Source organism: Sinohyriopsis cumingii, chromosome 14 (genome assembly GCF_028554795.1).
Source record: "Sinohyriopsis cumingii isolate HCF-2022 chromosome 14, ASM2855479v2, whole genome shotgun sequence".
NCBI lineage: Eukaryota > Metazoa > Mollusca > Bivalvia > Unionida > Unionidae > Sinohyriopsis > Sinohyriopsis cumingii.
In genome coordinates, this window is record NC_142974.1 from 95,435,280 (window position 1) to 95,451,403 (window position 16,124).

Here is a 16,124-nt window from a genome sequence, read left to right on the forward strand (position 1 = left end):
AATTATTTCATTTATTTCACTGTGATGAAGCATCCATGTTCCACAAAATACTTATTTTTTTGTTTTTTTTCAATTACCAGATGATTCAATTCAGCCTAGGTTGTGGTGTGGTCTGAGTGATGGCAAGGTCAAGGTATATAATGGCATCAACTGGATTTTGGAGAGTGAAAATGTACAAACAAAGAATTGTGTGGTGAGTTGCCGAGTGTTCTTATTTTTTCATCTTATGTGCATCAGCATCCAACAAGACAGATCTAAGAATCATAACTGCATTAACATTTAGTATGAAATAGGTATCAGTCTTACCTACATTGGCATGTAACAAGAAATAGGTATCAGTCTTACCTACATTAGCATGTAACAAGAAATAGGTATCAGTCTTACCTACATTAGCATCCAACAAGAAATAGGTATCAGTCTTACCTACATTAGCATGTAACAAGAAATAGGTATCAGTCTTACATACATTAGCATGTAACAAGAAATAGGTATCAGTCTTACCTACATTAGCATGTAACAAGAAATAGGTATCAGTCTTACCTACATTAGCATCCAACAAGAAATAGGTATCAGTCTTACCTACATTAGCATGTAACAAGAAATAGGTATCAGTCTTACATACATTAGCATCCAACAAAAAATAGGTATCAGTCTTACCTACATTAGCATGTAACAAGAAATAGGTATCAGTCTTACATACATTAGCATCCAACAAAACATAGGTATCAGTCTTGCCTACATTAGCATCTATCAAGACATAAGCATCATCCTAACCTGCATTTTCATATAGCAAGACATGGGTATCAGCCATATCTACATTTGCATCTAGCAAGATGTAGATAACAGCTTTACCTGCATTTGCATCTAGCTAGATATAGATAACAGCTTTACCTGCATTTGCATCTAGCTGGACAAAATTAACAGCCTTACCTGCATTAGCATCTAGCAAGATGTAGATAACAGCTTTACCTGCATTTGCATCTAGCTGGACAAAATTAACAGCCTTACCTGCATTAGCATCTAGCAAGATGTAGATAACAGCTTTACCTGCATTTGCATCTGGCTAGACATATATAACAGCTTTACCTGCATTTGCATCTAGCCAGACAAAATTAACAGCCTTACCTGCATTTGCATCTAGCTAAACATAGATAAAAGCTTTACCTGCATTTGCATCTGACAAGATGTAGATAAAAGCTTTACCTGCATTTGCATCTAGCTAGACATAGATAACAGCTTCATCTGCATTTGCATCTAGCCAGACAAAATTAACAGCCTTACCTGAATTAGCATCTGACAAGATGTAAATAACAGCTTTACCTGCATTTGCATCTAGCTAGAAATAGATAACAGCTTTACCTGCACTTGCATCTAGCTAGACATAGATAACAGCTTTACCTGCATTTGCATCTAGCCAGACAAAATTAACAGCCTTACCTTCATTTGCATCTAGCTAGACATAGATAAAAGCTTTACCTGCATTTGCATCTGACAAGATGTAGATAACAGCTTTACCTGCATTTGCATCTAGTTAGACATAGATAACAGCTTTATCTGCATTTGCATCTAGCCAGACAAAATTAACAACCTTACCTGCATTTGCATCTAGCTAGACATAGATGATAGCCTTACCTGCATTTGCATGTAGCAAAATAAAATTACAGAGGTCTCACTAGGATTTTAAAACTAGGAGTCCAGGACTCCAATTTTGGTAAAAATAGGAGTCCCACCATCAAAAGTTGCAGTCCCTTCTTTCCTACAGAATCAACAGAGATGTGAGTGCATCTATTTTTAGATGGAGAAGTTTTCATAATGTAATCACTCACTATAATATAGCTTCATTACAACAGTCCATTGACAGGATCACAAATTTATGGTTTATTTATTTGTATACATACTTGTAGTAATTTTAGGCAAATAAATAGTATCTGATTTGCTGTTTTTTCCTGTATTTTTGCAAATATCTGTTAAGTCAGAAAACAGCTTAGACCCTAAAGCGCATCTCGTGAATTCCACAACATAGCATTGTCCCATACGTTTCTGACCTACATAATTTGCATTTTAAAGTTAAATATTTAGAAAAATAATACATTGGCTTTGGTTTCAATGATTTGTATATTTTTTCTGAATATATTTGCCTGAAAATTTAAGAAAACAGACAATCTAATAAACTGATACATCCCAGACTTAGCAAAGTCTGCCATTATTTCCCATTAGGCCTACTGGTTCATTTACAGTTTCAAACTAATTTTATGATGAAATAGTGTATAAGAGGCAGTTAATAAATATTCAGATCACCGATTCTGATCTTAAAACACAAGTTTGTATGTTTTATCATCAGAGGATAGCATGCAGGAAATTGATAGTTGCTACCTTACTCGGAAAAGGGTTAATGGTCAATCAGCTATCAAAACATAATGTTTGTGAATGGGCAAGAGTTTGTTTGTCAACATAATTGATATAAAAACTAGGCCTAGCAACTGATGCCTTGAAAATACATTTCGCTACAACACTAGAACTAACCGGGCTAAGGTGAGGGACATTTAAAAAAAATATGGTATGGTCAGTCAATGTACCTCTTAAATAATCACAGGGCGAAGTCATTTTCGCTTTCCTAACAGAAGAAGGCGAAGTTTACATTTTTAGGCGACTTGTCACCCACTTACAAATGGCATTTTGTCTAAGTCTCAACATGTCTAGATTCTGAGGTCACGTGCACTGTGTATTTTGCTACATTCGGAAATGAACACAATAATGAAAACTAAAGTTGTTTATTTGATGTAATTTTATAGATGACCACATGTACATCTCTGGGTCTTTCTGACTCTGAATTCAATCACTGTAAATATCAGTACATTTTTCCACCCGACCGCCAGTCAAAGTCTTTGAACTTGCTGCCCAGCTATTGCATCATGTTCTTTTTTATGTACTCTTATAAAATGGCAACATGTATGTATCAAGGGGTCTTTCAGTCACTGAATTCTGTCATTGTAAATATCAGCACAGCTAATTGATCAACACATTTTCCCACAAAGCAGGTGGCTGAAGCAGGACTGGCAAATCTTTGAATTTTGCTGCACACCTATTACATGCATACAGAGGACACCCGCTTCAGTGATTTTCTGTGTCCCAGATCAAAAATTGGCATCCAAATATGCGTAATTAAGCGTTTCCGAGATCTCTGAATTAACAGCTTTACCTGCATTAGCATCTGGCAAACCTTTGGTATCTGTCTTACCTGCATTAATATTGTTATGACTCTTAGTCTAAAACTATGTCACAGAAAGAAGTAAAACTAATAGGTTTAGTAAAATCAAGTAATTTATTTCCCTGATATACAAAGTGAAAATTCAATAGACTCATTATTGCTAATTAAATTCCAAATAATCCAAATGTCTTATCACAAGTCCAAAAGTATTGAATGTTCCAAATTGATTCTGACAATGTCTTTGAATGATTTCTCAATTATCCCAAAGTATTATTTTAATCCAAAACTTCAAAATTCCAATGAATAATTTAAATAAGTAATTCCTCTCATTTTATTAATGAACACAACTGTTAACTCTGATCATAGATTCCCAAAGACTGATATTAAACAGGATTGAATAATTATTTACTAAATCCCTTTATTTGCAAACTGTCACCTGACCTATGATGCAGCAGAACATTCTGGAAAACTAATCATTTCTAATGGAAAAATTCACTAACTTATAAAAAGTGTCATGTCTTGAACTCAAATGAAAGTTAACATCTTGTTTCTTCTTAGAATCATGACAAAAGCAGGTAGGCATTATAAGACAAAAGTCAGGTACACAATATAAATTAAATATCCATAACAGTATCTGGCCAAGATACTATATATTGGCTAGATACTGTTATGGATATTTAATTTATATTATGTACCCGACTTTTATCTGAATATGCATCTAACCAGATGTAGGTCTTACTAGCAGAAAAATAGGTATAATTCTTAACTGCATTAGCATCTAGCAAGCCAAGTGTCTGTCTTGTGTTAACATAATATATAGTACAAGTCATACAGGTCATGTGTGTGTTCACTACCAACTATTAAAGTAATGAGTGTCATGTTTTAGAATTTGATTTTGCATACCTTTCAATTGCAGCTATTTACTTGGATCTTTACACATCCATATTTCTTTGGAAGGTCATTACTTACATGGCCAGAGAAGTAAATATAAGTGTTATGTGGACATTTTTGGCAAGGTCAAACTAGGTGGGATCCATGCTGTTATGTCACAGTGAAAGATATACATGTAGATATATATGTAGAAAAAATATACTAACCTATATTGTGATGGTTAGACTTGATATGCTCTTTTCTTGGCCCAGTTTAGTATCTGGCCATGATTGCAAAAGTCCAGAGTGATCAATAATTTTCATCTGATGTTTTTTGATGATAGTTAAGGTGCATATAACATACGATAATCAGGATGGAATAGACTTTTGGTTAAGTTATATTTGTATTAAATATTAGAGACTGCTCTTATGGATCAGTGGTTAGAGCGTCCATCTTGGATGTGGTAGATTACAGGCTCAAATCCAGGCCGAGTCAAACCAAAGACTTTAAAAAATGGTACTAACAGCTGAATTGCTAGACGCTCAGCATTAAGAGGTTAGTAGTTAGGACCAGTTGGCCTGATGTCAGGATAATGTGACTTTGTAGGACATGATACTACATGTCTACAGCATGATGCCCTGATGTAAGACATCATCATAAACTGCCACACAGCAGACATCATAGTGATGTGACTGAAACATTGTTAAAGCTACATTAAAAATCCAAATCACACAGACATATTAAATATTTGAGCAGTAATTAATTTTTAATTTAAAAGGAGTAAATGCTCCTACATGACCACATTGATATACACTTTAGCATCAGCATTTAGCAAGACATAGGCATCCTTTGTACTTGCATCAGCATTTAGCAAGAAATAGGCATCCATCTTACGTGCATCAGCATTTAGCAAGACATAGGCATCCTTTTTACTTGCATCAGCATTTAGCAAGAAATAGGCATCCATCTTACATGCATCAGCATTTAGCAAGAAATAGGCATCCATCTTACATGCATCAGCATTTAGCAAGACATAGGTATACTTGTCACTGTCAATGTTGAGTTTTGCATTTAGCAAGACATAGGTATACTTGTCACTGTCAATGTTGAGTTTTGCATTTAGCATCATTTCTTGTGTCCCTTTACCTCATAGCATCTGTTACCGCTCCGGTGGCCTGGTGGTTAGAGCATCCATCTTGGATATGGATGGTCATGGGTTTGAACCCTCGGGCGAGTCATATCAAAGACTTACAAAAATGGAACTAACAGCTGACTCACTTGGCACTCAGCATTAAGAGGTTAGTGTTAGGACTGGTCGGCCTGGTGTCAGGATAATATGACTGGGTGGGACATCATGCTACATGTCAGCGGCATGATGCCCCAGTGCTAGACATCACCATAAACTGTCACATTGCAGACATCGTAGCGATATGACTGAAATTTTTTTTAAGCTACATTAAAAATCTAAATCACACACACACACACACACACATAGCATCTGTTTTGTGTAGCCTGTCAATTACATGTGCTCAAGCCACACAGAGCAGTGTGCTATAAATAGAATGCATCTATATATAGACTTAAGAGTAAAATCCAGTCTTTATAGTTGTAAGGTTTTTCATGGATGAATTATATTAAATGCATTAAAATCTTAAGAGAACTCATTCTGACCTTTCTCTAAATCAACCATATATTAATGTACCATTAAATGATCTGAATTTGACAAAATATCAAAAATATGTGTCACCTGCATTGATATTGGAGGCAGTATCTGACTTATTGAAGCCTTCATAATTCTAATCCAAACTTACCATTCTGTAGAATTCAAACCAGTTATTTTAATTAGCAGATTACAGCTCTACCTTAAATAGCAACCACATGATGTCACGTAATGGTCATATACACAGTACCTGTAGCTACTAAAAAGGGGTGTTCTGAAGATGGTACTATGAAAACTAGCTCAAAATGGCTGGTGTTTACTGTAGGCATCAAAACATGCTTCCATGAGATGGTGCATGGTGAGACATCCAGTAGTGATTCCATGAGAATGGGGAAGAGATGCCCAAAAGTACGTATATGAGATAAAGGGTTAAACTGTTTCAAATACAGACATGAAGATTAATGGATGTATTTACCTATTGAAAAGTTAGACTGACTGCTAGGAAAAATAGGTTACAGATGCCTATTTTTCATTTACAGTCTCATTCTGGATAGAATTCTGGGCAAGAGAGAAAATGTTACTGGTAGTTTCTCAACAAAAGAATTCTAACATGCCACAGGCTGTCATCCATCCATAAAATATTCACAGTGACCTACATTTTGCTATAATGATCAATGTTGATTTTGATAATGCACCAGCAAAGCTGCTGTTTGACACAGCATGACAGACTTAATGTGTTTAACAAAGCATGACAGACTTCCTGTGTTTGACACAGCATGACAGACTTCCTGTTATAAAGAAATGATAGGGTTTATTTTGGAATGGTTATTCTGTCTGTCCAGTCTCCAGTCTCTCTTGCTTCTATGCCTTTTGTAGATTCATGCTAAATTTGGTAATATCCTTTCCAAAATATTAACAGGCTGAATGAAGGATAGTGTTTTCATCTGTAATTCAAGGTCTAAGAGCAAGTATTAAAATTCCACTGGAAAATGCTTATGAGTTTTAAAGATTTAACATGATGAGTCACATGCCATTGTCATAAAGAAGAGGGTAAGCAGATGTTTTTCATATATGTTTTTGCTAAGTCAGTTCATATGATTGCATTTGCCCAACTCACTGGTATTGGTTGCAAAAGCAACATGCACATATGCATGCATTAATGTTTGAAGCTTAATCCAGACTGGTTGTAGTCATGTTTTCTGTCTTGCCACATCACACGAACTTTGCCTGTCCCATTAATCTAAAACAGGTCACTAGTGACATCTCCACTCTGATGTATCAGAAACTAAAAGTAGTTACTTTGACAATTTATCAGCACAGTTTTTTGGAACAGTCATCCAGTAAGCAAAGCTTGCACATTTCTGGATGACCTCCATCAGAGGTCAAACCCAAGCCTATATTCTCATACCTGGATGTTTCAATATCAATACACCACAGCAGTTTAAAATAATATACCATTACACATTTTATGTTTAGGTGAGTTTCTTTGACCCTTTTACTTGTACAGTCATCAAAGTGGATATCCATATGCATCTGGAAGTGCAGTAAATCTTTATTATTCCAATAGTGCCCCCATAAGTAGAAATCACGAGGAAGCATAAAATTGAACATGATATTGAAATGTGCAAAACCCTCACATCAGGCTTTTTCTGTTATGATAATGTTATAATATGTTATGATATGCAGTTTTATCGGGGATACTGTAATTCTTTGGAAAAGGACATGATGGTTTTCCATATGACTTAGATGTTGGAAGAGATTTTTGACAGTTCCACACGACATAGATGCCGGTTGAGTTTTATCAAAGTTTTTTTGAAAGGTTGTTGGAAAGTGCATGATTTTTATCTGACTGGAAATGTAAGTTTTATGCTTTATTTTATTTTTAGAAAAACACAGGGTTTTTTAAAATCATATTTCAAATAAAAAGATATTTGCCCCAAATAATTGCAAATACATATTTGGACGGAGATTAATTTCATGTCTAATAAACAGATTCATTGTTTAAAAAACAGGCAGGAACAATGATACTGTTCTGTTTAGCACCTCCTGTTTAAATGTTTAACCTATGCAAAATTGCAAAATTCAGGAGTCATTCCTTCCTATTTGCATATCAATAGAAGCAAAAATATGTACCCTTTGAAAGTCTTATTTACCTTAACATTTGTTAGTTGCATATGATAATTTTATTTATCAAATAGTAGGTATAGTTTTCCTATAGTATGTGCAGTTTCATATTTTTTGTATTACCACACATTAATATTTCACTTTAGGTGATTCTGATTGGTCTAAATAAGCCCGTGAAATTATTGTGCAGTATTCTCTTTATTGATTGGCTGTGGTCATGGGAAAACCTTTTAACCCTGCCTTCTGGAATTTTTTGTTTTCAATGAACATTTTTGGCTGCCATTTTTTGAATCAACTCATGAAAAAGAATTGAGGAAAAATGGTCTCATCTGCTTTTCAATATGGCTAATTTACCCCCACAGGGGTTTGTTATATCATGTATAACATCATAACATGAAACATGGCTAAAACCACAAGAACAATGACAACAACAAGTAAAACTATAGGTATTGCTTGTGTGGGGTGGGGGTTGAGGGAGGCATTATATCTGTAACTTGGAATCCACCCAATATACAACCATGGTTTAAATATTAACTTACAAAGTAAATAAACTCACCTCTGTTCACAGATGAATGTGGATATAAACTGGTCTCCAAATTGGACAGAAGTTTGTCCAACCACTTCATATTTACGTGGTGAATATATGATGCAATTCTGAGTCGAAAGGAAATTTGTTTGCATATTCTGTAGTCTGCTGTTCCAAATCAAACACTGCAAATGTGCGGCCACAAATACATTACAGTAAATATGGGAATTTGTGTATCCAGTAAACCTTCTTTCACATGAATATCACAATATCATTGTAATGTTTAATTGTGAAAGTGACACTTTAAGGTTATGTAAGCATGGATTGTCAACTGTACGGGTAGTGCATCAAACATCAGACAATGGACATTCTTTGTTGAAAAATGATTTTGTCTGTGTAAAATGTTCTGGTTATTCGGAAGGATGCTTGTTCTTTGATTTATAGTTGTAAGAAAAGTATAATATACTTTTAAATGTCAATACTAGTTCAACTTTGGTTGGGACTATTTTACGCACAACAAATGAAAGGTGCAATATCTGTCAGAATGAACAAACTTATTCACAAAAGCTGGACATTCAATTGGTTTCATGTATTAAATCATTAAGATCCTCTATCTGCTCATTTCCACCAGTTATGCCTGACAGCTGTTGGAAAGAAACATGTGTGGGCTGGTTGCCATGGGATATTTATCATTGACACAGAAACTGTTACCTGTAACAGAACCCTGATGGATCATCCAGACCAGGTGGTAGGCATTGTGCTGACAGAGGATGGAAAGTAAGCTTATCCAAATTATAGACACTTTGTTCAGTAATACAGTTTTTTAATCAAAATTATAATCTGAATTATATCTGTTGTTCATTTTCTTAAAGTGTCAAAAATAGAGAACAAAATGTAGTCCAGAAAGATACAGTTTTTACACAGCTGGCCAAATTTTGAATCATTTTCCTTTCTGAAATGCAGATGTGCTGGCAGTTCAGGAACATGGCAAAGTTTTTGAAATAATATATGCTTATCACTAATTCTTTTGTTTTCTTGAAGCATATAAAGTCTGTAATTTGTTTGGGTAACTGGCAGAGAGTTGCAATAATCTCTTCATCAAAATGAGTTGACTTGATCTTGAGAGCTAAATTAAACATATTTGTAGATGTAGATGATCATATTAGTTCTGATGCCTCTAAAGAATTTCTTTTTATATAAATTTTCTTGCTCTGGGCTTTTGGAGTTCAGAGACCATTTTATCATAATTTTGCAAAAAACAAAAGTTGACATAGACAAATAAAATGGAGTGGGCATGTTTGTATGCATGTACAGATTAGATCTTCTTACCAATAAAGCACTTTTCCATTCCTTTAGTTTATCAAATGCATTGGAGTCATACATATCTTACAAACATATATCTGGTATTTTCTCTTCTTTTGCAGGAAGGCCTTTACTGCATATGTTGATGGAACTATACTTAAATGGGATATCCTGACTTTGTCAGTTGAGCAGCCTCACATTAGCCTTAGTAACAATATTAATTTGCTGTCACTGAAGATCTACAATGAGCAGCTGTGGTTGGGTATGCAAAGAATAAGTATTTTTTTAGAAAACATTGATAACCTTTGATATGAGTTAAGCTATTGATAACCTTTGATACAAGATAATAATAATAATAATAATAATGAGGACTTTGTAATGTGCCTAATCTTTAGAAGCTCTAAGCACTTTACAACATTAGACAATACATATAAGATAAAAAACATATAATGATATGATTACAAAAACAAACACCATGAAATCAGAAAACATTAAAAAAACAAATAAAACATGCTGAGAATATTTAAGGTAGGAAACATTATTAGGTCTTTAAGTTTGTTCTTGCAGTCGAAATAAGTGAGTTTTGAGAGCCCTCTTGAATGTGATCACTGTGTCTTTGTGTCTAAGTTCAGTGGGCAATTCATTCCATTGATAACCCATTGATAACCTTAGATACAAGATAACCCATTGATAACCTTTGATTTGAGATAACCCATTGATAACCTTTGATATGAGATAACCCACTGACAACCCATTGATAACCTTTGATATGAGATAACCCATTGATAACCTTTGATATGAGAAAAATATAGGAAAAGAGTGGACTGACTGTAAAAGCTTTAGAGCAGCACAGAGAGATACTCTGGTCCATTGAAAAGTATTGTTTTATAGAAGTATTTTTTGTCTTATTAGGAACAGTTAGTTCACAATAACGGAGGCCCAGCTTGTATTTCCTCTTTAATTCCTGCAGATTAACATCAGCTAGGATGGTTGGATTTCATCCATATTTTTGATAAGATGTTGAATCAGTTGTTTTCAGTGTTCTAAGACTTCACTTAGAGGAGTTATGTCCCCAGTTGTTTGTCCTGCAGACTTTGGTTTCTGCAGCATAATTTTACTGCAGACTGTTGGATTTGCCATGCTGCTTTATATTGGTATTTGCTTGAATGGGTTTTATTTCCATCTTTCCAAACTTTACTTACTGTTATGTTCATGACTTCACAGTCACCTGTTTCCACAGCTGAACTTTTCCATTGAAATTTAAGTTCAGATTATATTACAACCACATTTAGAGTACAGCCCATGTTTATAAGACCATGATTGAGTTTTATTTCCAGCAATCCATGATTTCATCTACAATATTGTTATGAGTCGTTAAGCTCACTGGTTGTCCATCCATCCTCCTGACAATGTTGGTGTGAGTTATGCCTACCAATTGTCCATCCACCTGACTATTGGTGTGTTATGCCCACTGATTTTTCATCGTCCTGACAGTATTGGTGTGTTATGCCCACTGATTATCCATTGTCCTGACAGTATTGGTATGTTATGCCCACTGATTCTCCATCGTCCTGACAGTATTGGTGTGTTATGCCCACTGATTGTCCATCATCCTGACAGTATTGGTGTGTTATGCCCACTGATTGTCCATCATCCTGACAGTATTTTTGTGTTATGCCCACTGATTGTCCATCGTCCTGACAGTCTTGGTGTGAGTTATGCCCACTGATTGCCCATCGTCCTGACAGTCTTGGTGTGAGTTATGCCCACTGATTGTCCATCCTCCTGACAGTATTGGTGTGTTATGCCCACTGATTGTCCATTGTCCTGACAGTCTTGGTGTGAGTTATGCCCACTGATTGTCCATCCTCCTGACAGTATTGGTGTGTTATGCCCACTGATTGTCCATCCTCCTGACAGTCTTGGTGTGAGTTATGCCCACTGATTGTCCATCCTCCTGACAGTATTGGTGTGTTATGCCCACTGATTGTCCATCGTCCTGACAGTCTTGGTGTGAGTTATGCCCACTGATTGTCCATCCTCCTGACAGTCTTGGTGTGTTATGCCTACTGATTGTCCATCCTCCTGACAGTCTTGGTGTGTTATGCCCACTGATTGTCTATCCTCCTGACAGTCTTGGTGTGAGTTATGCCCACTGATTGTCCATCCTCCTGACAGTATTGGTGTGTTATGCCCACTGATTGTCCATCATCCTGACAGTCTTGGTGTGAGTTATGCCCATTGTTATGTATATTTAATTTACATTGTGTGTTAGGTTTTTTTTTAAATTATTTTTTTATTATTTCAATATATGCTGTTGTAATGTAACATTGTATGTTGGACTTGACCATGTCCAAAACTGAGTTAATTTCTGCTTGACCTGATTGACTTTTATTAATTTCTTTTTAGGTGTAGATGTTTGTATTTTCACAGATTTTTTTTGGTACTGGATATCCATTTTACATGTTCTCAGTTTTAATTGGCTTCTCTGCAGGTGTGAGCCATGTAGCATAGCCCTGCAGTCTCAATACCTCATACTTCAAAGAAGATATGGGTCCCTCTCTGTACCTGTTTTCTTTTTTGGTACCTACCAGTGAGTGTTTTGTTGTTGTTATTGTAGGGTTTAATGCCATTTTTCAGCACAAGATAGGCTATACATGTCAGCCAGTATAAATAGCGGAGGAAGAACCCAGGAAAACCCTGGAAAGAACCACCGACCCACGAGAAGCTACTGGCAAGGTTATTCACATACCCACATTGGCCGAACATGAGACCCGAACCCACGCAGACAGAGGTGAGATGGCAGTGATCTGTAACGGTGAGTGCTTTAGACCACTTGGCCCCTCGGGGCCCCCACCAGTGAGTGTTATAAACTGTGTTACTTTTTTTGGTATGATTTTCTCCTATGCTGTAATTGGGGTAGATGACAGGGAACCCCTTCATAGTCCCAGTTAATTATTGTCTGAAAGATGGTACTCAAATGTTTTTTTATACAATTGTATTTGCTGCATTGACTTTAAACCTGCCCATGTACCCCATACATGCCTTAATTCTACATCTGGATTTTTTAAACTGTACTTTATTCTTGTAATTCTAGTGAATTCTTGTTGATATTGTTGTATATTTTATTGTATCTGTCTTCTATCTAAATAATCTCTCCCTCTCTATTTAAAAATAATATCCCTCATATAAGCTAATTTCCTTTGGGGTTCTTTGAGTTCCAATAATTTGTATTCCTGTAAAAAATTCTTGTAATTATGTCTCAATATGAAACCTAGCCTATATATATATATATATATATATATATATATATATATATATATATATTGTTGTTGTTGTTATAGGGTTTAATGCCAATTTTCAGCACATTATAGGCTATACATGGCAGCCAGTATTAATGGTGTAAGAAAAACCCGGGAAAACCCCGGAAAGAACAACCAACCCACGAGAAAGTACCGGCAAGCTTTCTCACGTATCCACGTTGGCTGAGACCGAGACTCGAACCTACGCAGACAGAGGTGAGATGGCAGTGATCCATGATGGAGAGCGCTTTAGACCACTTGTCCACTCGGGGCCCCTATTTAAGGAAGGAATAAGTGGGCCTCTTCCCTTTTTCTCAATATAAATACTCTTTTGGCAGGTAATGCTGTTTCCCTCACCATATAAAATGTAATATTTTCTTATCTAAAGTGTCTAACAATTTATTTCTCAATTCTGTCGATTTGTAGTAAACATTACTGCTGATATAGGTTCTTGCAGCCTCTACTATTTCCATTACCCCGTATTTCATGTTATTTTTCATACCCTTTAATTTTTTGTACACCATCAAGCCATAAAAATAATAATTAATTCATTCTATCATATTTTTTCGTACACAAAATTTAATATTTTTTCGGTCATCCTATTATTTTTCGTACATAAAATGATCTTCTGTGAAGATAAAAAAGTACAGCCCTTTAAATTTTACAGCCTAGAATAAGAGATAAAATCATTGTTTTAGTTGCATTTTTATTTTTTATTTATCCATTATTTTTATTTCATTTTGTTAAAACTGAAGACAGGTTCCCATTTCAAACGGATTCAAAAATATATCAAAGTTCGATTTAGGTACATTAAATGACCAGGGTATTGTTTTGCTAAGCAAGTTATGAGCAATGACTAACTTTGGGCATGTTCTTAACTGAGGCACAAGTTGTCAATTCATTTTCAAATGGTTGAGATATTTTGAAGAAGGAGTGTGTCACCAAACATGAATCCAGGCGGGGTAAGTAATACATGTATGTTAATTTTGCTCATTGATCCTTTACTTTGGCCATCAATACCATGTTACAACTCCAGTGTCTTAATCTACGCAACAAGAAATAGCAAAACAAACAAGTTTTGCGTAATTGAAAATATAGAAGTGAAAGAATTAAATTAACTTACAGCATGGTGAATGAATTCTTGTTTCCTAAAAGTCCTTTCAATTCCAATAATTCCAAGAAATCTGAAAAATGCCCCTTCTGTGTTGAAGTTTCAAATGTACAGAAAGATTTCCAAAGAATTCACCAATTATAAGTGTGTAGAAAGCCCGTTGCTCAGCTTACTCAGAAAGGGCAACTGTTTTGTTAACTGAGAATCTATTCACATTCATTTTATTGACCTTCTTTGTCTTTTGTATCGGCAAGAAAATATAATGATTGATGTATTTGTTCTGTTGTTGTCATTACAATATATACTGCTATTCATCAACAGCTGGACAGCGTCATTAATGAGCGCACTTGATTACGTCAGTTGGTGTAACAAAGCAAAGCGTGCATTTGAAAACGAGTTCAAAAGCCATTTGAGTTTATTTATCCAGTAAAAATAATAATATCCCATTACAGGAAGACACGAAGACCACAGACCATTTGGCAATTAACCTTATTGGCTCAATATTGTAATGCAGTAAAAAACTATAAAAACCCAGTTACTTTTAATCATAAATGCAAAAGTCATTAACTCCGTGAGTTCGAGTTATATATACCGGTAGTTAATATCTTCAAAGATCTTGGTCTGTTCATGCTTGGGCATGTCTTCATTATTAAGTTTCTTCAAACCCCTGCCAAAGGGAGAGACTTTTATCCCACCACCACCTAAATGCACTGAACCACCAAACAAACGGCGGAAAATTGGACCTGGATGGCCCAGAAAAGACAAAGGTGAAACCCATCACTTGTCTGTTACTTCAGTTACCGAGATCGCCAATGTAAAAGATGATGTTGAACTGCAGAAATCAAATATTGATGCAGCAGATAATGCCATCATACCCAAAGATACTGTTGCAAAGGCGCCCATTGTTGCTGAAAACTTACCTGAGCCTGCAGTAGACAAGCTGGACTACAGCAAAGATATGAGGGATATAAGCCAGTGTCCTGGTACTGCAAAGTTACCAGTAAGAGGAAAGTATACGAAATGGGACATTAATGATAAAATAAGAATTGTTCAGGAGGCAGAACTATGTGGAATTAGGCCCATAGCTGCAGAATACCACCTTACACCAAGCACTTTATCAAGCTGGATGAAAATGGATTTTTCGAAAATATTCAAAGGACAAAGAAAGGATCTATCACAGGTGCCTGCCGACCCTTGATGTATTCGCATGAGAAGGAGCAGGAAATTTTATCCTGGTTACTCTGTATGCGGGACCATCACGTGCCTGTAACAATTGAGATGTTACAAAATTATGCTACTGCAGTTATTCAGGAGGAAAATCTAAAGTTTCGGGGCTCAGGAGGATGGGTTGATGGATTTTTCAAGCGAAATGGACATGCACTGAGATGTAGAACTTCAATATCTCAAAAACTACCTCGAGAGCTAGAGGAAAAAATAGACTGCTTTACCAGATATCTAAGAAGGCTTTGGGAGGATGAGGAATTTGATGAACATTTAATTGGCAATATGGACTAAATGCTACTGCATTTCGACTTGGTTCCAGAGAAGATAATTGATAGAATCAGAACGAGAGAGGTGCATATTAGAGGTACCGGCAGTGACAAGTGCCATATAACTTGAGTATTGACATGCCTGGCATCTGGTGACATGTTGCCACCCATGATAATCTTTTGGGGAAAAAGAAACTTAAAAAATCTAAAAATCCCAAAGGGAGTTGTCATCAAAGTTCAACAAAAAGCATGGATGGATGAACACCTAATGTTGGATTATATTGAAGAAGTTCGGAAAGTACACACGAAGCGCACACCCTCTCTCCTAGTGTTGGATTCATTCCGTGGCCATTTGACTGAAGGAGTAAAAAACTCCATGAAAAAATCCAGAACAACAATGGCAGTAATCACCAGTGGATGCACAAGTAAACTACACCCACTGGATGTGTATCTAAATAAGCCTTTCAAGGGACTGCTGCGGAAGAAATGGTCAACGTACATGAAGGTTACAACCGGGGAAGCTGGTGAGGA

At 35.9% G+C, this 16,124-nt stretch overlaps 1 protein-coding gene across 4 annotated transcripts in view; it reads left to right on the plus strand.

Moving 5' to 3' along the window:
* Positions 1 to 16,124, plus strand: part of LOC149784426 (DENN domain-containing protein 3-like) — a 432,202-nt gene that overhangs the window by 319,929 nt on the left and 96,149 nt on the right. For all 4 annotated transcript variants that reach the window (XM_089932491.1, XM_089932490.1, XM_089932493.1 and 1 more), the window contains 3 exons: positions 81 to 193; positions 9,020 to 9,165; positions 9,813 to 9,952. In XM_089932491.1, the coding sequence (XP_089788617.1) occupies positions 81 to 193; positions 9,020 to 9,165; positions 9,813 to 9,952 (399 nt within the window). The remainder of the gene's footprint in view (positions 1 to 80; positions 194 to 9,019; positions 9,166 to 9,812; positions 9,953 to 16,124) is intronic.